The 23,236-nt window shown below is 51.9% G+C and overlaps 1 protein-coding gene across 1 annotated transcript in view; it reads left to right on the top strand.

Annotated features, from left to right (window-relative positions):
- Positions 1 to 23,236, top strand: part of Man1c1 (mannosidase alpha class 1C member 1) — a 142,247-nt gene that overhangs the window by 49,989 nt on the left and 69,022 nt on the right. The window contains exon 2 of the mRNA XM_052177711.1: positions 10,666 to 10,762. Coding sequence (XP_052033671.1) covers positions 10,666 to 10,762 — 97 coding nt within the window. The remainder of the gene's footprint in view (positions 1 to 10,665; positions 10,763 to 23,236) is intronic.

Genomic DNA, 23,236 nt, shown 5'->3' with positions numbered 1-23,236 from the left:
TGGGAGTCCGTGCCTGGAGAGACAGTGGGACCTCTATTCTGCAGGAGAAATCCGTAAGAACTGCTAGCACAGTGATACCTCGTGCCTGCCTCCACCAGTGTCACCCATGTGGTGGCCTTGAGTGGAGGCTGTGGGCTCAGGGGGATGGAACAGAGAACTAAAGATGCCTCAGAGTCTGACTCTGTGGTGGCTCACGGCTCTCCACCCTCCTGGGCTCAGGCGAAAGGAAGGCTCTGGGGTCTGCTGACAGGTGTTCTCTGAGTGAATGAGAAAGACTTGCACAGACCCTGGAAGCCATGTTCTGTCTAGCATGTGCATGCATGTGTGTGAGTGTGTGTGCGCACGCGCACACGCACACGCACACACACACACGCGCGCGCACACACACACACACACACACACACAAATGGTGACTGCCCCTTCTTAAGTCTGATGTGAGTATCTGCAGTATCCAAAGCTGCCACCACCCCAGCCATTTGTCTTGCATTAACCTTTGTGTCCGGCTGGGGCAGGTCACTTCTCCAAGTCTCACACAATTCTCATGATATGTGACTGTGACAATAGATTGTGTCTTGGGCCATGTGTTAGGGTTTCTATTGCTGTGATAAAACACCATGACCAAAAGCAACGTGGGGAGGAACTGCCTTATTTCAGCATCTCTGAGCAGGAGTGCATCTTACTGGCTTCCCATGCCTTGTCCAGGTTGCTTTTGCTGTTGTTGTTTTGTTTGTTTTTTGAGACAGGGTTTCTCTGTATAGCTCTGGCTCTCCTGGAACTCACTCTGTAGACCAGACTAGCCTTGAACTTACAGAGATCCACCTGCCTCTGCCTCCCAAGTGCTGGCATTAAAGGTGTGTGTCACCACCAGCTGGCTGCAGGTCTGTCTATTTAGGGACAGTATTCTGCACTAAGCAAGAAGATCCGTAAGACAGAGGAGCAAGAGTCAGACCCCGAGATATCTCTAGTTCTCTGTCGACAGACGTTCCATCCCCCTGGGCCCACAGCCTCCACTCAAGGCCACCACATGGGTGACCCTGGTGGAGGCAGGCACGAGGTATCACTCTGCTAGCAGTTCTTAAGGCTTTCTCCTGCAGAATAGAGGTCCCACTGTCTCTCCAGGCACGGACTCCCACGCAGCTGAGTGGCTCAGAACAATCCACACCAGAGAAAAGGAGCCTGGGGCGGGGGTGGGGTGGGTGTCACAGTCCCTGAGGTGGCCTCTGAAGAAGAAAGGAACACCCTGATTGGGACAGGAAGTTATATGGAACCAGCAGGGAAGAAGGGGTGAGCATTAAGCCAAGCGATGCCATCTCTGTCAGTGTCACTCGGACTTGGGAGACGGCTCTGTCTATGAAGTGCATCCGGAAGCGTAAGGCCCTAGGCTCAGGCCCCAGATCTCATAAGGAAAGCCAGGCTTGGTGACAGTGCAGAGGGAAGAGGCAGACAAGATGGAGCCTTGGAGTTCACTGGCCAAGCAGCCTGTCCCGACTGGGGACTTCTGCACAGTTTTAAGGCTAAGAAGAAGAAAAGTCTGAGATGCAAAACAGTATGCAACTGTTTGAAAGTATGTTTTCAAATCCTTAGTACCGGGCAGAGATCGCTCCTTGTGTGCTGTTAAGCAGACTAGCAAGATATTACGATTTATGGCATGAAGTCAGCAAATGTATATATGTGTTAAAGGACCCGAAAAACAGAAAAGTATCAATAGTGGTTACATCTCAGGGTGAGGTGTGCGGCGATTTTTATTTGTATGAACCTATATATTTTGGCTTTCCCACAGCAATATCTGGAAATGTTTGCGATACAGAAAATAAAGGCTATTAACATGAAAGACGGAGGAAATAGCATGTTGCCCTTGGTGAAAGGCAACACAAGGCCCTGGGACAGATGCAGCCAAGCTGGGTTTGCTAAGAAGGAGGGCGGGGTCTGGAGCTGGTCGTTATCCAGCAGAAGGAGTAACAGGAAGAGAATCCCAGGCCTAGATCCCAGCCAGCCAGAGCCCCAGAGCCTGTCCTGGAGAGTTTTTATATCAGCTTGACAGAGAGTCGTTAGAGAAGAGAGACTGTCAATCAAATATGCCCCATCCTATTGGTCTGTGGGCAAGCCTGTGGTCATTTTCTTAGTGATTGATGTGGGAGAGCCCAGCCCATTGTGGATGGGCCCACCCCCTGGGCTGGTGGACCTGACTGCTAAAAGAAAGCAGTCTGAGGCAGGGGTGGTGGATTTCACGCCATGAAATTGGATATCTCGCTTTTCCTCAGCATGGTTCATAATGAGCATCCCTTGCCTGGCACTAAGGATTTAAAGACATACTAAGATATCTGTGTACAATTTTGCTTCTCAGTCTTTTTTTTTTAAGGCCTCTGCATAATTATTTTTGAAAGCACTGGTGTCATGTCTGTGGCTGTGTCTAAGTCAGGGAGCTCTGTAGGCATGGAGCGGAGACAGTGACCGCTCCCTAGGTTAGACTTTGTTTGGCAGGGAAGGGAAGACAAGATGAGGAAGTAGGACTGTGGTTTCCTCCTGTACCCCAGGGACTTCTATGACCCTGCTGCTGTCCCTACATTTAGGTTGGTCTGATATATCGCTAGCCCTCGAGTTGCATGGATACCCCTGCCTCCACCTCCCGAGTGCTGGGATCACAGGTGTGAGCTGCCGTGTCTAGCTCAGGCAAGTTTTACACCTTGTCGAACAAACAAGCTACCTGCTTTCATCTGTGTGTGTGCGTGTGCATGTGTCTTGTATGCATGTATGTGTGTGCACGTGCCTGTCCATGCATGCATGTATGGAGGCCTGGGATTAATGTCAAGCATCCTACTTATGCTCTCTGCCTAAATTGTTAAAAACTTATTTTTAAGTGTTTGCTGTGTGCATATGCGTGACAGTGCTGTGCTCCTACCCACTGAGGTCAGAGATGTCAGACTCCCCCAGAGCCACAGTTATGGGCAGTTGTGAGCTGCCAGCCTGGGTGCTAGGAACTGAACTGTGTTCTTTGCAACAGCAGAAGTATTCTGAACCACCCAGCCTTCTCTCCATTCCTTCCACCCAAGTTGGGGAAATGAGACTCTCACTGAACGTGGAACCTGCTGTTGTGGCCAGTCTGGTTGGACAGTGAGCCCCTGTGGGCTCTACCGAGCCCGGAGGCATGATCCACTCAGCCCAGACTTCCCCACAGGCTCCAGAGTGAACTCAGGTCACTGTGCTTGTTCAGGAAGCACTTTACCCAACAGAGAGCTGTGTCCCCAGCCTCCCCCGCTGTCGCCTCTGAGCACTTCACACACGCTAATAACTCCTCATCTGTTTCCCACGACGAGGCTCTGGATGAAGGAAAAGTGTTTGAAATGTTCTGCGTACAAAGATGCACACCGTAGCAATGCTTTACCAAGGAGAAGGCGCAGGAAGTCTGCAGCTGGGCAGGCAGACGAAGCAACGGCTGATGGATCTGCTCCCGGCTGTTACGTCGCCATGAACAGTGATGTTTAGGAAGTGTCTGTTGTGACGCTGAGTGTGTTTGTGTCATATTCACTGGGAGTGATGAGACACCAGAATAGGAAGGTGATCAGATTGAATGATGGGTAATCGTTTTCCTTCTGTCTTCTTTTCTACTTTAAGTCTGTGTGCTTCTCCGGTATTAAATTATAGACAGGTGCATGGATAGGTACCAACCTTATTTTTCTTTTTAATTATCTATTTTAAAAAATGTCATAGTCTTCTCTGTGTTGCTATGACAAAATGCCTGAGGTGGGTACTTTAAAAAGAAACAAAGATCAATTTGGCCCACAGTCACGGAGTCCAAGAGTGTTCCGCTCAGCTCCACATTGCTGAACCACAATGGAGGAGGAACAGAGAGGCGAAGGCAGCGTGTGGGATGGGCAGAACAGAAAAAGGAGAAAAGGAGTGGGAGACAAGAATTTGAGCTCACTCCAAAATAATCCCCCTTCTTAGCAGCCAGTTCTGTCCAGTGCCAGCCAACCTCCTCCAACACGACCTACCGCCACCAATCCTTTCCCAGGGTCACGCCCCTGTGACGTGGTCACCTCCACCTGACTCCCCACAGCTCAGAGGTGCCATACTTCACAGCTCTGTTACACTGGGGACCAAACACCAAACACCTGGCCATCTTGGGGACAGACCTCATCTTAAGCACAGCATGCTGAAGGGGACGTTGAGGGTACAGAACTGAGCCCAGAGGAACTCGAAGAGGAAATTAGAGAGGGGGGGTGGAGCCGACACCGAGGGAAACTTCTGGAAAGTGTGCGAAACTGTAAAAGGACCCTCTAGTGAAAAAGTAAACTCCACTAAGAATGGACGGTTCATTTGAATAAACTCGGGAGTCTCCTCCCAGGACAACAGCCAGGTTGACAGTCCCCACTTTGTCTACTGGGTCCTATCTTCTCCAGGACAGGCTGTGTTTGACTGAGAGCCTTCTGTGCTGGGGAGGCTCTGTGGTGGGAAGACCTGCGGGTAAGACCCGAGGGTAAGTGCTCGGAAGCAGAATTCTCCACGAGGACAGACATTTGAGTGAAGACAATGTCAACCTTCGGCAAGATTCCCTAACGCATGCGTGCTTTCTTCCTTTCATTTTTATGTGTGTATGAATATACATGACCATACTCTGAACCATGTGAGAGTGTGTCGCAGACGTAATGCCCCTAAATCCGTAAACTGTGTGTTTTCAGCAAGATCAAACACTTCCCACAGCACCACGGAAAACCCATTAGAACCAGAATATCAGCATCATGGCGCTCTCCGATCCGGAGGCCGCATTCAAACCTGTCGCCGTCTCAATAACACCCTTTCCCTCAGCAGCCACAGTCGTTGCTAGATGAAGTTTGCTTCAGGAGTGGCAGGTTCCAGACAATTTGTCTCCTTCCTTGTGGGTGTTCCTCCATCTTCCTTTCTCTTCCTGTTGGGCATCTGTACATTCGGGTTGGTCTGCTGTCTCTTTAGGGTTTTTCCAGGTGAGGCATTTGGGGGTTGCTGGGTTCTGTGTGTCATTTAAGATGGCATGTGGCAGCTACTTCTGGCCACTTAGATTTTTAAAAAAAAATATGTAAGTCAGTAACAGCTTTATTGAGACATAATTCCTATGCTGTAAAGACCACCTTTTAAAAAGTATGCTGTGGGGCAGGGGAGGGCGCCGTGGGTAAAGCACTTAGGTTGCACACATGAGGCGGGCGCAGGTTGCTAGCGGTGACATGCGTCTGCAGTCAGCAGTAGTTAGTGGCCGGTGGCAACATGCATCTGTGATCAGCACTTGGGAGGAGGCAGGCAGAAGGATACCTGCGGTTTGTGGACCAGCCAGCCTAGTCAAACTGGTGAGCCTGGTAAGGCCGTCTCAGAAAATACTATTGGAAGACACCTAGTGTCGACCTCTGACCTCCACACTTGCGTGTGCGCATGCGCACACTTCATGTCCAACCGTAGCCTCTTCCCCTCCTGTTCCCAGGTTCCAGCAACCAGCGCTCCACTTTGTCAACCAGATTCCTTCTGGGTGTCACTCTTAATTACAGTCGTACACTAAGCGGCCTTTTTGTGCCTGGCTCCTTTTCCTTAATGTGGGGTTGCGGCCTCATACGAGTTGCTGCCTTCCGACGTCCTTCTTATGGTCACTTAATATTCTTTTGGATAGATAATACTGCAGCTTGTGGTTCACCCGCCAGTCAACGGGGCTTTGGCTTATCTCCACGTTCTGCCTGTTTAAAATAGTGTTGCCGAGAGTGCGTGTGCCCACGTTCCTATGGATGTCTGTGTTCCAGCTTCGCTCTGTTGCTATGAGAGTCTCAGTCACTTGGAAGGAGAGAGCTTCTTTGGGTCACCTTCCAAGTTACCGGCCGTCAGCGATGGAGCTCAGGGCAGACGCTGAAGCAGAAGCCTCGGACGAGTGCTGCTCGCTTGGCTGGCTCCTCGGTGTCGCGCTCAGCCAGCTTTATCACGCAGCCCACCTGCCTAGGGGATGGTGCTGCCCACGGAGGGGGGTCTCTCGGCTCACTCATTCGCATCCATGAAGGTCGTTCTCACAGATGCCACCGTGACCCCATGAGTTGAGACTCCTTCAGTAGACTTTAGGTGTGTCAAATCGATGTCTAACGCTAGCTAGGACGTTCTGTTTTGATTCTAGTTGTGTGACGGGGGGTCCTCCAGAGGATCCCTGGATTCATTGGTTCCGTTGGAGGTCAGGCTCAGGGCATGGTCTTGATCACAGCTGTGGTTTATTAAAACAGTGACCACGCAGCCAAGTTAACTAAGGAGCCCATGCGGCGGCAGCAGTCTGCAGGGTAGCGGGGGCAGCTTTCAAGTGTGTCCTCCCTGGGAAGCCTCAGAGGATGCACCTGCAGCGTGAGATTGTGACTGCGTCAGGAGCTCTGTCCATGTGCGCTCCTGAGAGACTGGCCACGTCAGCACCCTCTGCCTCACATGTCCTGGAGTCCCAGGCCACAGGCAGAAAAGCAGATGCTCTGTGTAAGTGTGTTTGTATTGTCTTGGTTCAGTGGGTCTCCCTGTCAGTCAGCCAGCCATGGAACACTCAAGAAATCCATCTACCCAGAGGCCGGCTGAAGCCCAGCCTGGCAAGCAGGACTTCTGAGCATGGACCTTCTGGGCCTCCTAGGCTGATGCATTCTTTTCCACAGTCGTTTTACCCGTGATCTTCTTACCTAGAAAGACTGGGTTAAATGCTAACCTCTCTTTTCTTGGTTTTTATCGGCAGCGCAACCAAGAATCACCTAGGATCTGACCGTCTCTGTGGTGGGCTTGCCTACAGTAGTTTGGCCTGTGGTCTGTGGAGAATTGTTTTGATTGTTGGTTGATGTGGGAGGGGCCAGCCCACGGTGGGAGGGGCCAGCCCACGGTGGGAGGGGCCAGCCCATGGTGGGCAGCACCATTCCTAAGCTTCCAATGGGAGCAAGCGAACCGGGCACAGTGTGTCTCCTGGACTCTGCTCCAGGTTCCTGCCTGGGCTTCCCTCAGTTATAGACTGTGATATGGAACTGTAATTTCTCCAGGTTGCGTTGGTTACAGTGTTTATCATAACAGAAAAAGAAACCAGACCTCTCCACATGGGAACATTTTCCTGTTGATCTCCATCACCACCGAGCATTGATGCCTTCCCCACATCCCTGCCAACGCGTTTACTCTCCCTCTTTCTGCATAGTGCCATCCTTATAAGACTAGCGGGGCTTTAAGTGAGTGATTCGTAAGAGTTTAGAACAAAAAGGAATAATCAGAGGCAGCCAAAATGAGTTCTCCAAAAACAATCCAGCCAGCCTGAACCGGTTTTCCTTCATTGTCTTCACATACAAACATGGAGAGATGGGTTTTGCTGGTAAGTTTTTGGCTGATGGTCAACAAATGGTGCTAGATCCCAGAGGCAGGCCTTTGGTGATTCCTTGCCCTCAGCCCAGCTGTTTACACTAGTGTGTCCCAAGTCTGGGTTGTACACAGATGCCTGCCCGCCTAGTCCGAGTTTGGCCGTTGCCCAGAGCAGACAGACGTTGAACCGTATGGTCAGATCTGGTTCCACAAAGATTGGGATAGTGTAGGATGGGAGACAGAAATGGGTGTCACCAGATGCGGGATGATAGACAGAACCCGGTGAAATGGATGTCACCAGGGGCAAAGGGCAGACCCGCAGCTGCAGGGTGGCCCAGGCAGGTTGATGCTGTGTCTCTACTCTTTATCAAAATGGGTGATGAAGTCATAGGGTACTGGAGAGGACTGTGGTGTGGGAAGGTATGTGGTCACAGAGGGCGCCATGGCTGGACACGGGGTGGAGAGGGTGGGATTCAGAGGTTAGGCTGGGGGAACCTGTGACGGAGCAGGGCTGTTCAGCTAGGGGCACAGGAGAGTTGGGTCCTGGGTATATGTGGCATGGGAGATGCTTCTTGACTCTGGGCCCTAGGGGAGAACAGATTGAATGGCTTCAGGAAGGACTTGTGACATATTGCAGTTGACGGGCCTGTCCAGTAAGGTGGTGAGCCCCACATCACTGGGGGTATTCAAGTAGAGCTAGCTTAATGTTCTACTTAGGAATGTCAGTGGGACAGGAAGTAGCCTGACAGGAAGTCTCCTGACAGGAAGTCGCCTAAGTGACCTACGAGGTCTTTAGGCCCTTAGGACTACATCAGACCTTTGGACAAGGTCCCTTGTGTGCGCCTGCCTGACCAAGCCTTTGGGACCCAGCAGACTCCTCTAAGCAGCTCTTACTCAGTGGCCGGTTCTCACCCTATCATGGAGTCCACATAGGGTCTCCTGGCCACGGCTGAGGCCGCAGGGCTAGTTTTCCTGTTTGTTCTTTCATTCGATGCTTCCACAGATATTTGACAAGCCTTGGTGCCAGCGCCTGAGGGTGTTAGGTGTACACACGAATAGAGGCTACGGGGCTGATTGGATGGCAGTGGGAAAAGACCTTGATCCCGGGAAAGCAGGGGATCTTTTTGCTTGTTTGTTTCTAAGGCAGGGTCTCATGCAGCCCAGACTAGCCTCTCACACACGATAGAACCAGGTGATGTTGAACTGGAACATGGGCTGCCTCAGGCGAAGCTGGAAGGTCCTGCACACAGGTCCTGAAGGAAAATGAGCAGCTGGTGGGAGGTGGAGAGGGAGGGGCTGCTGGGAGAACATTGCCTCTGTGTGCTGCTCACATGAGCCCACGCCCAGGCCTGGCAGGCACTTGCTAGGTGTGTGCACACTCATCTGGGGCCCAAACATCTCAGCCTGAGGGGCTGCGCATGCGTGCGTGCGTGTCGGAGGGTTTGCACATAGAGGGAGTTGTGTGCCTTCCCAGTCCAGCCCCGGGTGACTCGGGGATCGTTTGTGCCTTTGGCCACCTCTGCCCTCCTCCACCCATGCTGCTGGCAGGTGTCACCCTGGAGGGGACAGCCCTGAATACACACCTGAGATCTCCATGACTCCTCCTGAACACTCATTTCTTTCTAAGTAGGGGTTGGATGGGGTGGGGTGCGGCAGCCTACACAGTGCTGCTGTGGTTTATGTTCTGAGATCTTGTTGCTGCTGCCTACCCTAGCCGACTGCCGTGGCGGTGGGGGCGGGGGGGGGTGCAGAGGAGAGAGGGAGGGAGAGACTCCATTCTTCCTCCATGCGCATACCCAGCAATTATTCTCCGTTATTGCCAATTGGAGATAAGTAGAAAATAACAGAGGAGTGGGGGCGAGCCTCCAGGCCCTCGCCGAGCTCTTAACATGCACCGCTGTGACGCTGGCACGCGCCATGGGAGCAGAGAGCCGTACAATGGCTATGTATGGTGGGGCCTGCTGCTCTGGGCGACAGATGGGGGCCAGGCTGGCTCGCGGTGCTGGCCTTCCTGCTTTCCTGGAGCCTCTGTGTCATCATCTGGGACATGGGGACATGGTGCTAGGGCCTCCTGCCAGTCAGAGTCCAGGCCGCACTCCTGCGAGGTCACGCCCCTGTGGATGGTGGTAACAGTAACAATGGTGACCAGAAGAGATGGCCTTAAGCCTGGGTACCAGGGAAGAGACTGAGCACTGGGAACACAGGGGAGGGGGTGCGTTGCCTCAGAGGCAGGCACTGGCGCAGGAAACACGGAGCAGAGTAAACCAAGGCCTGGCAGCGTTGGGAAACACTGAGAGATGGGAACCGGCAAGAACAGGTTGAAGGGGGAGTGGCTCAATTGGCACCCTGCTCCCAGCCCAGATCCTGTGAGAGGTGCAGACAGCAAGACCTGAGGGTTAAGATTATCTTTAGCAGTGGAGTGAGCTAGCAGGCAGCCTGGGCTACATCAAACCCTGTCTCCAAAAACAAGAAAGCCCCACTCTGACCCCCTGTCACCCCAGAGCTTTGCCTCTGAGGCCCTCTTCCTGCACCCTGCCTTGTAGAAGTGAAAGGGACAGGGTGTAAAAGCCAATGAGGGAGACTGTGGGGATTCGGGAGCAGGGCGGGCAGATTGTCACCGTGTCCCCCAGCCCCCAGGCTGAATGCATCTGGGGAACAAGCACGGATTGTCCTGAGGGGACTTTATATTGAGACGACTCAGGCACAAGCAGAGTAACAGTCCTCAGGCACTCTGATAGTGTGTGCCATGTCCTGGGCTGGGTCTGTCTGGAAAACAGAGGCAAGGCAAGTATAGTGTCTGGCCCCAAGGAGTTTCTGGCCCACAGCCATACAGATAAAGGACAGTGACCAGCTAGGGTCCAAAGAGCCCAGGGTGCCTAGGTCAAGTCAGCACAGTCCATAGAGACTCATGTGTCTTTAGGGGACAGACCTGACCCCTCTAAGCCAGAGGGTGTATGTATATCCCGTCCCCAACCCTCTTAGTGACCATCTGGAAAGTTTGGGCTGGTTACCTCATTTCTGACCCAGCTCCTTAAATAATATATATTGGCTTTCCACACAGCTCTAAAGGGTGAGCTCCTACCACTGAACCACACTCCCTGCCTAAAAGTTTTCCCTCTTCTTTCTGGTTTTCTTCTTGGCCTCAAAGGAAGCTAGGACTCAGTCGGTGCTTTAGGTTCCTTCTGGGAAACCTGTGGATGGTCTTCGGTGTGTGGTGTGATTGGAGAGGAACAGCTGTCTACACAGCTCTGACTGGGACTAAAATCAGGCTGAGGCCTTGGTAGAGGGTGTGGTGGGAGTCGCTGGTCACCAGCATCGTCTCACCGGGGCCTGGTCCCCTGCTCTTTCCCGCAGATGATGCGGTTTTCATGGCAGAATTACCGCCGTTATGCGATGGGCAAGAATGAGCTTCGGCCACTCACCAAGGACGGCTTCGAGGGCAGCATGTTTGGTGAGTTGACACAGACCCCTGGGGCGGCAAGCGAGCGCCTCTGTCCTTTCCTGGGCTCTTCCACGCCTCTCAGGACCCAAGTGCTCCTGTCTGTTCTTACATCCTCACTTTTCAGCAATGGCATTTGGGAAAAGCGAGGCTGGTGAGGGAAAGGGGAACATGGAAGACTGGGTAAATTCACCTTATGGGAGGGCGGGGCCAGGGTGGCATTGTCTCCAGAGAGAGCAAACAGCTGTCTAAAGAGGCGCGGTTCAGGCTGCCTTTAGATAAAACCTCAGGGTGTCCTACATGTTGGCTGGGGACAGCAGATCAGCCACATACATGCCCTTAGGTTTCTCCTGAAGCCCTTCTGACTGTGCCCCCTCCCTACTGCACCATTCTTTTTGAAGCCAGAGCCCATCCCTGCATCTCCTAAAGGCTGCAAGTTCAGCCTCCTATTTCGGATGTCACTCCTCTGCCCATCACGTCACGGCACTAGCTCCCGCTCTCCAGGCCCTCTAGAGAGACGATGCCGGCCACAGCCAGAGCATCTCCTTCCTTCAGGGAAGGATGCTGTGCTGGACCAGACAATGGCAGCACCATATCCCCCAGTCCTCACTCCCAAGGAAGACAGGCTGCTGGAGTTGGAGCCAGAGAAGCAAGCCTGATACGGAAACCCCATGGAGACCTGAAGAGCGGCTGGATGCCTGAGGCTGAGGCCTGGGTCCGGACCCCTCAGTATCGGGGTTGAGGTTACAAGACATGTGATCCAGGCCTGTATTCTCCTCCAGTAGTCAGTGCCGAAGGACCTCTGCCTGTCCAGATGAGTCACCCCTGTGGTGGTGACAAGGGATATGGATTTGTGCAGATTCGTGCGTTTATGAATGTAGGAGGAAAAGGACTCCAAAAAATAGAAAGTGAGCAAAATAAATAAACAAAATGCAGTTGCTCTGTGTAATTGTAGCCACCGCTGACGCCACCGCTGACGCCACCGCTGACGTCACCGCTGACGTCTGTGTTCATGGCCTTCCAGTTTTTCCTCTGTGCATTTACCTTTGTGTATACAGTTTGGACTCTGTGGGAGGGACTTTTGTGTTGGCAGTGGTTAAAGTTGGTGCACGCCTTTAGTCGTAGCACTCCGGAGGCAAAGGCAGAAGGATCTCTGAGTTTGAGGCCAGCCTGGTCTACAGAGTGAGTTCCAGGACAGCCAGGGTTGTATGGATAAGCCCTGTCTTAATAAAACAAAACCAGTCAAGCCAACCAAGCCAGAAGAACATGTGCTGGCCGGGCTGCTCATTTCAGTGGCCAAGTATTTGACAAAAATCAATGCAAGAAAGAGAGAGTTTCTTTTGGGTTCCAGTTTAAGGGCACACAGTCTGTCCTGGTGGGAAAGGGCTGGGGGCAGGGATGTGAGGGGGTGTCCTTATCGTTTCCATAGTGACAAAGCAGAGAGAGGTGCTCTGCTTTTTCATACAATGTGTTTCCTGAGCAACACCGAGAGAGAGGTGTGTCTCCTTGTGATTTTTAAATCCAGTCAAGTTGACAGTGATGATTAACTGTCACAGAGCATTTGTATCAAATTTTTAAAAAATCTTTGAGCCATGGGTAGTGGCATATGCTTTCAACCCAGCACTTGAGATGCAGAGGCAGGCAGATCTCTGCGTTTGAGGCCAGCCTTGTCTACATAGTGATATCTAGGACAGCCAGGGCTACATAGACTCTATCTAAAAAAGATCAAGCAATAATAACAATAATGAGTACTGGAGGTGCCTCCCTCTATGTTGCCCAGGCTGTTGAACTCCTGGGCTCAGACAGCCCTCCTGCCCCTGCTTCCTGAGCGACTGGGAGTGCAGTCTGCTCAGCTCCTATGAACTGACTTTGTTGGTTTGTCTGACTGTATGAATGGGTCCCTATAATTCATGAAACTGCCTCACTAATGGACAAAGGTTGTTTCTGTTTTACTCCCATTAAGAGTAATGTAAGAGGGCGGGAGGAGATGGCTCAGCAGTTAAGAGCACTGACTGCTCTTCTGAAGGTCCTGAGTTCAAATCCCAGCAACCACATGATGGCTCACAACCATCCGTAATGAGATTGGATGCCCCCTTCTGGTGTCTGAAGACAGCTACGGTGTACTCACATATAATAAATAAATAAATTTTTTTTTGGATATGGTTTTTTTGAGACAGGGTTTCTCTGTATAGCTCTGGCTGTCCTGGAACTCACTCTGTAGACCAGGTTGGCCTCGAACTCAGAAATTCGCCTGCCTCTGCCTCCCAGAGTGCTGGGATTACAGGCGTGCGCCACCACCGCCCGGCTAAATAAATCTTTAAAAAAAAAAAAAAGAGTAGTAGAAGAGTTTCACTCCGAGCATAACCACTGGCCCCAGGCATGACCTCCTGAGGGTAACTCCTGGGTTGGTTGGGGGAAGAGATGTTCTTAGGCCTCAGCATGGAGTATGAGGATCTCCGTTAGGAGGCTAGCTGCCTCCTCTCTCCAGCATATAGACCTGCCACCGGTGTCCCGTCAGCCTCAGGGACAGGGAGCTAGTGTGACTCTTCCCAAAGCTGCTGAGACGTGGGCTGCCAGGCTAAGTGGGAATGCAGTAAGAAAACATCCCCTTCTCTTCTCGTAAAGGGGAACTGGTGCTGTCGGTTGGGTGTCTAGACCCAGCTGTTGTCTAGTTTTATAGGAAGGACTTTGAGGAGGGACTGGGCTCAGTTGGACTCCATTTGGTCTAGTTCCAGTGATATAGGTTAAAGACTCTACTCTGTGAGGGAGATCACTAGGCATCAGGACACTGCAAAGAACAAACCCCTTGAGTTTGAAGACCCAAGTGCAGATCCTCCCTCTGTCCTTACCTCTGTGTGTGTGTGTGTGTGTGTGTGTGTGTGGCTGTGGCCAAGGCACTTAACCTCTCTGGACTCCATAGGCTGCTTTTGTCTGGGAGCTTCTGTGAGGACAGCCGTGGGAGCGTGGGAGCACTCAAATGACCAGGCATTAGGATTGAGTGACTATGATTTGAGTAATTGATTATGATTTGTATTGACATCAACGGGAGCAGCCTTGTCCCAGGAAACCTGCAAGGGTTCTGAGGTCCTCGGGTGTTCTGACTGCTAGGAGGTGCTAGGAACCCATCGCCTGGTCCCCACAGCACCCTGGCAGTAAGCAGGCTCTGCCCCTCCCCCCATGGTGTACCTGTGACCTGGGGAAGGGAGGGGTGGGGCCATCAGTGACTTTAAGTAGCCTGAGCCCTGTAGACATGGTGCTCCAGGGGAGGCAGGAGCAGACAGAGCCATCCTGCCCAGCCCCGCTCTGTGCAGTGCTCGGATGGGACAGGCTCCCACCATCTGGTACTGGGGACTCCTCTGCGTGAGAGGACGGTCCTGAGTTCACACCGGTGCCACCCTTTGCCAAGATCTACAGGAGCTCTGGTGAGAATAGTCACTGCCTGAGTGTGGTCTCCCTGTGTGGCCCTTCCCCGTGCCAACCACCCTGTGCTGCCCCGTCCTTCCTCAGATCAAAGCTATTCTTTCTCCGAGGGCAGATCTTCTTGCTGAGAAGTCTCTCCAGACAGTTTTTGTGAGGCATTCCATGGTCCTCAATATCTTGTTCTCCTCCACATCCGGCTCAGCAGGCCCCATGGGAAGACACTCCCAAGGCCCCACTGACCACCAGAGTAGACATTCCGCTCTTGGCCTGTCACTCGGGCCAGGGGACATGGCTTTCCCTTCCTCTGTAAGTTTGCCAGATGGGACACTTCCTGCCCAGCTGGATGGCAGAGAGGCATGGACTTCCTGTCCAAATAAGCGTGCATGGCTCCTTGCAGAGTAGGCAGGGCCTCGGTTTCCTGGGCCTGTGATGATTATAATTCTTGTATATATTTTATACGTTTTATTTGCTTATTTTGTGTGTACGAGTGCAGATGTACAACTCTGTGCAGGTGGAGATCAGCAGGGTTAGTCCTGGGGACTGGGCACCAGTTGTCAGGCCTCGTGAGAGGTGCCTTTCGCTGACGAGTCATCTTGACGGTCTTTCTCGTGGTGATTAATAGGGAGATGAGCACAGGACCCAGCCCCAGGCACCAAGGAGGTTCCTGTCACAGGGACTAGTCTTCAGCCTGGGCAGGTGTGTGTGTGTGTGTGTGTGTGTGTGAGTGGGGGGACACAGTAATAGAAGCGCCAGCCACAGATTGGCAGCCGCGATGTTGTAAAGCGAGTGGCTTGGTATAGAGAGGCCCCGCCTCTGCCTGTGGAAAAGGCCAGCCACTGATAGCTCTAGCTAGAACTCGGGAGACTGAGAAGTAAACCCACTGAGAGGCCCTGTCTCCACAGCCAGAGCGCAGGGATTTAATAACACTTCGCTGTTCCTAGCTGTGTGATCTTGGGCTAGTCTCCTAGCTTCTCTGGGCCCGTTTGCCCATCTGCACAGCGAGGCACTAACAGTGGTTCCTTCCCAGGATTGTTTATAAAGGAACTGGCTAGCACACACAAACTGATGCGCATGCCCAGCACATAGGCTGCCCTCTGCAGATGTCTAGCATTGCAATCCTACTGCAGGAAGGACCCTGAGATCAAATTGTGCTGGCCCTGTGCTGTGAAGCCAGGTCCAGCTTCCCTGGACCCAGAAACCCACGTGAGGGCCGTAGGGCTGTCCCCCATCCCGTCCCTGTCGCCTCGGTAGGAATGCAGTGGGCGCTGCTCCTCTCGGCCTGCGGCCTGCGTTTGAGCAGTATCTTAGAATCTTGTAACAGGGAAGAGGCGGGGAGTAAACCAGCCTGTTGTCAACAGAAGGTTCGGGGTGACCAGGGCAAATGGTCAGCAGCACCCCGCCTTTGCATTCCACGTCAGCCAGTCATGACTGCACTTAGTGATCGCTCATCTTTCTGTCTGTGCGGTGAGAACTTGGCCCCTTCCTGACAGGAATGCCACAGGGCAGAGCCTTGTTACAGCTGACTGGCAGGGCCCTTTGATGGTGTGGTAGTTCTTTTGTTGTAGAGCTGGGATAGCTAAGACCCTGCGTGGGGAGAAGGGACCTGCTGGAAGTGACCGCTCAGGTTGACCCTAGCGGCCAGCATCCCGGCCCACTGCACTTTGCAACACCCATTCAGAGATTAGCCAGATGGTCCACACGAGGCCTGCCACTGTGCTCAGGTCACCACCAGATGTAGATAAGCTTAGAGATTCAGCACACAGCTGCCTTTCAGGAGGTGTGGGAACTGGGGGCCAAGAGCCCTAAATACACAACCCTCCAGACACCAGAGCTGTGCTCCAGTGCACTCCTTGTAAGGTGTCATTTACCCTCATTTCTCCAGTGTACCTCATTTCACAGGCCAGAGGACAGAGCTACTGATCTCCAGGACTTGCAGTGCAGGCTCTGAAGCCCAAACAGTGAGGCACCATGCTGCCTTGAGCAGCCTGCGCACACCATAGAGGGACAGAAAACTGCCTCAGGGTTGGAGGGATGAGCCCTCTCGTGCCCCACCCACCACAGCTAGGGTCCACACCGCCTGTCTGTCGGAGTCATTACTGTACATGAGCAGAGTTTTTAGAGCGCAAAAGACGTGGCAGAGAGAAATATTGTCTCCCACCTAGAAAATCTGCCCAGCAACCTCAGGAATATCTGCTTGCAGCCACACCATTGGCTGTCTGGGCTGCACTGCCAGGAACAGGGGTTTGAGCATCAGGCCAGCCGGGGGTTTGAATCCCGGGTCTGTCGCTTACTCATCCTCTGAACTTAGGGTTAGTTTCTTGACCTCTCTGCACCAGTTTCTCCATCTATGCATTGGGTACAGTGACAGCTTCATCCGGTGTTAGGATCGAGTGCAGCTGATGCAAGTTAAACACCTGCTGCAACACCTGCCCACGTGGCGTGCCACGCATTAAGTGGAAGCCGCAGTCAGCACTCTACTTGCTAATTAATAATAACGACTCCGATTCTAATCCAGGAAAGAGCAGTGTCTGGCACTCGGCTGGCTCTTGATGGATCGTATGGAGAATGAACGGCCTGCCATGGGCTCTGCCTGGACCACTTCCTCTTTGTTCCCAGGCTAGCTCGGTGGTGCCTCTTGCTCTCATCCCCCTTCAGTGGCCTTGACCTCCTGCTGTGGAGTGCTCTCCTCAGAAGCAGCAAAGAGGCCTGGGAAAGTGGCTGTCCTGCTTATTCAGCGAATCTGGTTCCTGGAGTCTTCACCCCAGAGGATGGACGGTGGCTGAAAGTGATACTCCCCAGCTCTGAGGCTGCGGGTGATTGTGAAAGCCCCTAATGGGATTCTGTTTCTGCCCATGGGTTCCCCTATAGAAATGCCGGTCCAGTCCCCAGCCTGAGGATGATTTATAGCCGTAAGTGAGCTAAGAGGCTAAGTGAGCACAGGGTGATTTTCGGATCACAGGCTGGCCGTGTTCAGCCTTGGCAGAGAGAAAAATCGTCTTTGCCTTGTAAACGAGCAAAATAGGATGTGGAGGAGCGAATAAATCCAGACCCTGAGGTGTCATTTTTACAATTGCTGTAGGGTGTGTGGCTTCATAGCTCTCTCCTCACACTGCTCCCAGCCTCCTGAGGGCATGTGCAGCCCGGGTCACGCGCCGTTCTTCCTGGACCGTTTCAGACGCCAGAGCTCCTCCCCAGCCCGTGGAGAAGCCAGCGTTGCCAGCTAAGGAGTTTGGAAGCATGCCGGCCTGTCCACATCTCCACCGTGCCTCTCAGAGTTTGGTTCTGGGAAATTCCATCCCTGGCACTTACCAGGAAGTCACCCCCCCCACCACCCTCCCTTTACTCCTGTGAGGCTGGAGGGTCAGCACACACAATGGCGTCAAACATTGTTTTTCATCCTGGTCTGGGGCGATGCACAGTCAGTAAAAACGACACGTAAGTCTAATGGCCTGAGTTCGAACCCTAGATCTGATGTTAAAAATGCTGGACACGGTAATGCATCCGTGTAACCCCGGCCCCGGGGATACAGAGGCAGGCAGGACCTGGGGAGAGGTGACAATGGCCAGCTAGCTGAGTATCTAGAGGTACCTGAAGTTGCCCTCTGTTTTCTTACATGTGTGCATAGATGCCTACATACTAATACATACAAGAACTTTTTTCTCTATTGCATATATGTGTCCCTTTACTGATGTCTCTTTTTTAAAAAAGGATTACATTTGTTTATTCCTGTGTGGTTGTATGTGTGTGCACACATGCCTTGACACATGTGTGGAGGTCAGAGAGTAAATTCCAGGTCTCCGTTCTCTCCTTCCGCCATGGGGTCCAGGGATCAAATTGAGATCATTAGGTTCGGAAGCAAGCATCTTTACCTGCGGAGTGGTCCTGCCAGTCTCCCCTCTCTCCCTAGTGCCTAATTCTTTCCTTTGCTTAAGTAATAGTGTTTCTAGTTGTCTGGTGAAAATACTGTTTCTGTTTTATGATCTGTTTTTTTTTTCTGGAGTTTTTCTTCTGAGGGAAGAAAAACATGTATGGTTCTTGGAACATCCGCGTTTGGCTGGGAAGCTGGCTGTTTCTGGCAAGCTGTGCACACATTCCTGACTTGGGCTGGGGTTTGCTTTGAGAAATGGCTGTCATCAGCTTTGTGAGTGAATGAGCAGGCAATACTGTCCTTCCTTGGACAGAGTAGGTCAGGCCGTGGAGCAGCCGGCCGGCACCCTTCCAGGAAGTCACGTGCTGTGGGAGCCCTCCACAAACTCCATCCGGAGGCCAGAGAGTGGAAAGGCACAGAGGAAATGAACTAGCAACTCAGGCCACTGGCAGATGTGCCTTTGCCACGGGGAGGGTAATTGGGTGAAAAGTCGGCCGCTCCCCCCCCCCTCGTGGCAGGACAGGCTGGACCCACAGTCACTGTGCTGCAGGCCCATGAGGTCTCCCTGGGACCTTGGATGACAATCCCCTAGCCGCCTTCTGATGGTCAGAAGGGGCGCCTCGGGTCACCCTGGGTGATTTCAGCGTAAACACTCCTCTAGGGCCATGACTCACTGGGTTTTCAGGGTTACAGGCAGCTGGCTGGCCACTGGCAGCGCCCTGTTCACTCCCTCTGAGAGCGCTTTCTCCTCCAAGCGGTTTCTAATTAAGATGCATCGTGGTCCTTTTCTTCTCCTTTAAAAGCCCTAGCACCGACCAGAATTTATTTCTTTAGAAAATATAGTAGCAGGTTGTTGTAAAAAGAATTCTCCAGCAAGAGGCCTGGGTTGGTGTCCCAGGACTGGCGCCGGCTGTCACCATAACCCACAATATCCTCTGAGCCCTGTCAGCAGCTACACAAAGGGCCTGTGCACAGGGCCTTTCTCTGCCTCTGGACTCCTAGCTGTCTATTAGGTGCGCTCTCTGTCTCTGTCTCTGTCTCTCTCTCTGTGTCTCTCTCTCTCTCTGCTATCGCTGATTCTCCTGGCATCTGAAATGCTAGCAACAAGTCCTGCTCCTGTGGGAGCCTGGTGACTCAGGGTATCTATTCCCAGAGTGAGTTACTGCCATGCATGAAATGATTCATATTGAAATTGACATTCCCTCCCGTGGCAGCGCGTTCCACCCACTCTCCAAAGACCTTTCTTTCCTTGGAAACAAGGCTGAGCCGACAGCAACCAGCCCCCTCTCTCCTCACCACGCTGGCTGATGGCACGCACTTGCCAAATTCTCCAGCAAATTCTGTGACTCATTGGAATGTGGATTCACACCGAGGCGATGCCAATAGGATTCTCTACAGCCGCCTGGCCTGGTGCCTGAACGAGGGGTTCGTTCGGGAGGATGGTATCCAGGGGCAGGGACTCTCACCTGAGGCTTGACAGCCTGGATCCCAACCCCGATTCTGGAACATGGAATTGTTTGGAATTGTTTCTAATATGTAATTGCTGCACATTTCTTTCCTAAGATTGAAGCATTTCCTGTTGGGGGGAGGCATGGTTAAGGCCCAGGAGGTAACGGAAACTCACAAATCACAGGAAGCTCCTGAAACATAAAAGATTTACAAAGCCCCACACTTCTACTATTGTATCAGCAGTGACAGTCGCTAGGGAGGGGATGTGTCACTTTTAAGTCCCACAGGGAGCACCAGGGATGACACTTTCATGAGTTGTCACCTTGCTGGGGCAAGGCAGGTGCCTTTACGTCACTGGTGCCCATTTAACCCCAATAAACTCATTGGTTCACTCAGCTGGACTTGAGGGACCCTTTTCTTTGCTCTGTTGTTATATGTCTTAAGGAAAAACCACAATATATTTGCTAGGAGGAAAAAAAAACCCCTGAAACTCTTAGGTGTTACTTGAATATCTACCCAGTAAAATTGTAAGTGCACACCACATCGAGATCTGCACAGCTGTGGACCAGCCGTGCGGACCGAGATGGAGTCCTTGGTTTCTTAGGAGGTTCTTCCTGGTCAGTGGGCACCCGGTGGTGGCTGCTGTTTTGACTCCTGACACCAGGGACTCCTTTTGTCAGCTCTAAGCTTTTAGGCCATACACCTTCCAGACATGGGTCCTACAGTCGTCATTCTGTGATGAACGGTAGTTGATTCCTTTTTAAAAAAAGATTTATTTATTTTATATACATTAGTACACTTACGTTGTCTTCGGACACACCAGAAGAGGGCATCAGATCCCATTACAGATGGTTGTGAGCCACCATGTGGGTACTGGGAATTGAACTCAGGACCATTTGGAAGAACAGTCAGTGGTCTTAACTGCTGAGCCATCTCTCCAGCCCAGTAGTTGACTCTTTATCAGGTCTATCTATTGTTGCCGGCCATTTTTGTTTCTGGTATTTGGTAACTGCATATAAACTACCCTAAAAGACTTCTTGTTTACCATGAAATTATGCGTGGTGTATTTATAAAGGTTTTAGCCATCACCTCAATTAATTTTAGAACACTTGCATCATCTCCCTCAGAAAGCCCATAGTCATGAGCACAAGGTCCTACTTACCCACTTTCCCTCCCCACCCCCACCTCCCACCCCTGGGCGGACTGGCTAAGTCTAAGCACTAAGTGTGATGATACGGTCTGACTCTGAACGGACCCCCACAGGCTTCTGTTTCTGTCACTTGCTTCCCAGCTTGTGGTGCTCTCTGGAAGGCTGCGACCCTGGGAGGTGGGTCCCGAATGCTAGGAGGACCGTTGGGGCGGGGCTTTACAAAGTATACCTGCCCTGTGTTGGGGATGGCACTGCAAGCGCCTGCAGTGTGGACGGAGTCACCCCCTCCATGCCTTCTCTGCCAAGATGGCCTGAGACCCTCTGACACCAGGAGCCAAAGTAAAACTTCCCTCTGTTAAGATGTTGCTCAAGCATTTCACCATAGCAACGCAAAAAATAATTAATACATGGTTTATATCACAGCTGGTCTTTGTAACTGGCTTTTTTCTCTGAGTATGTTCTGTGTTTTCATCCACAGAGTAGCACGTATTGGCGCTTCATTCTTCTTTATTGGTGAATACTATTCCATCATATGGGCGGGCGGGCCACTTACTAGGGGCTCCGTGGTTGACATTTTAAGTTTCCTTTTTCATTGTTGTTGCTATAATGAATAATGCGTCTGTGACCATTAAGAATGGGCATACGTTTTTGTTTCTATAGGGTATGTGTCTGGGGCGCAGGTTGTTGGGTTGTGTGGTAATCAGAGGGACTAACCTTTGACTGTTTCCCATAGGACTCAACCAGTTTGCAGCATTTCCACCAGGAGTCTTGGGGGGGGGGGAGAGCATTTTGGATACCTTTTCTTTTCTTTTCTTTTCTTTTCTTTTCTTTTCTTTTCTCTTTTGGTGGTTATGTGAGACACCCTCCATATTCCGATTGTGGCGTTCTTTGTTTTTGAGTTTTGAAAAGTGGTTAAACCCGTTGGCAGCCCCAAGCTGGCTGAGAGCTCTGGTTACTGTGGCCGTCTGTGCCAGCCCTCGCTGTCCTCGGTATGCTGGCATTAGCCCCTGCGTGCCGCCTGTCTCCCAGTCTCCTGCGCTGCCTGCTCAGCCCTGGTCTGCAGGGCTCTTGATCTTCCCGCCTCCTCTAGGGGGTGACTCAAGACACCCACAAATGCTCCCCACATTAAAGTCTTCCTCCTTCAACGTCCCGCCTTGCTGCCTCCCCAGTGCTATGGAGTGGTCTCTCGGCTCTGCAGGCCACACCAGTGTTGTGCCCATCTAGGATGGACAGGAATGGAATGTCTCCAGTCTGGGACTGTGCAAGACTCAGGGATTACAGGGCAAAGGGTTGACCTGGGAGTCATGAGTCATGGGTTCCTCAAATTCTGACTCCATGTCACTCACTCACGGCACTGGATCACGCTCCCTTTCCAGATGGTGACACTCTCCCTTGTGACCATCATCGAGGTCTCAGGAGAACGTTGCTTTAATCTGACAGTTGTGTGGTGTCTCCTGTATGCCAGACGCCGTCCACACCGCATGGACCTCCTCAGTGTATAGACACTGGTGCTTGAGCTTGGAGTTTCAACAGGAAACACGCACCCACAGGAGTGTCACGTTGAGGACCCCTCAATGTGAAGGGATTGTTCCCCAGGGTGGCAGCTTCTACACTCAAACCAGAAACATGCATGTGGGGGGCGGGGCATGGCACAGAGTACCCACGTGAGTATAAATGAATTACCTTTATTATAAATATTACAGTGAATTAAACTGGCAGCTATATTTCTTTAGCTTATAATATTCCCCAATAACCACACAGGAAAAACCAATATTTACTTAAAACTGCACTTCAGTAGCTGAACAGTTCAATGATCTAGATTTACTTTTTATGCTAATCTGATTCCCTCCCATCCCATGATACTTGCATATTATTATTATTATATATTATTATTGACCTGGGCTTTGGGCTTCAGGTGTGTTTCTGTGATCTCCCTCTGCAACCCTTCCTCATGGCTCCAAATCCTCTAGCCTCCTTACTGATCTGAATCAATCTCTCTCTGTGTCTCTCTCTGTCTCTCTCTCTCTCTGTCTGTCTCTCTCTTTTCTCTGGTTGGTGGACATCTTGCCCACCATTGCCCAGACATTGAATGATCAGCATTTATTGACAAGGCAGAGAATAAATGGTAAAAATTGTTTACCCAAACTTGAGACAGGAGACTCTTGACACAAGCATTACAATGCCACGTCTAGATTGCAACGAGATATGGAGGCGGAGAAATCAGCATTTGACTAACACAAGGATAACCTTTACATGGTACACAAAAACATGCCTACAGAGGAGGGGGCGAGCAAGGGCGTGGCCCCTTGGAGTCTAAAGGATGCTCATCGTGGCACGTCTGGTGGAAGAGACCTTCTTTGAGCATAGACACCATGTTGGCAGGTGTAGCTTAAAGCACCTGCTCCTGCCCCTGCTCAGGGACCACGGACACCTGGCTCCCCAGGTCTCAGCTGCTCTGAGTTGCAGGTTCCACCCCACACCGTACGGGTGCCGCACACGCGGTCACTCTGGCGTGCTTCTGCTGAGAGCCCTGCAGCTGGGCAAACCGCAGTGGGTTCAGGGATGGGGGTTGCAGGCCTGGATCCCGGGCCACAGGACA

This window comes from Apodemus sylvaticus, chromosome 3 (assembly GCF_947179515.1).
Source record: "Apodemus sylvaticus chromosome 3, mApoSyl1.1, whole genome shotgun sequence".
Classification (NCBI taxonomy): Eukaryota; Metazoa; Chordata; class Mammalia; order Rodentia; family Muridae; genus Apodemus; species Apodemus sylvaticus.
Note: the sequence above shows the minus strand (reverse complement) of the source record. Positions and strands in the feature narration are given on the sequence as shown.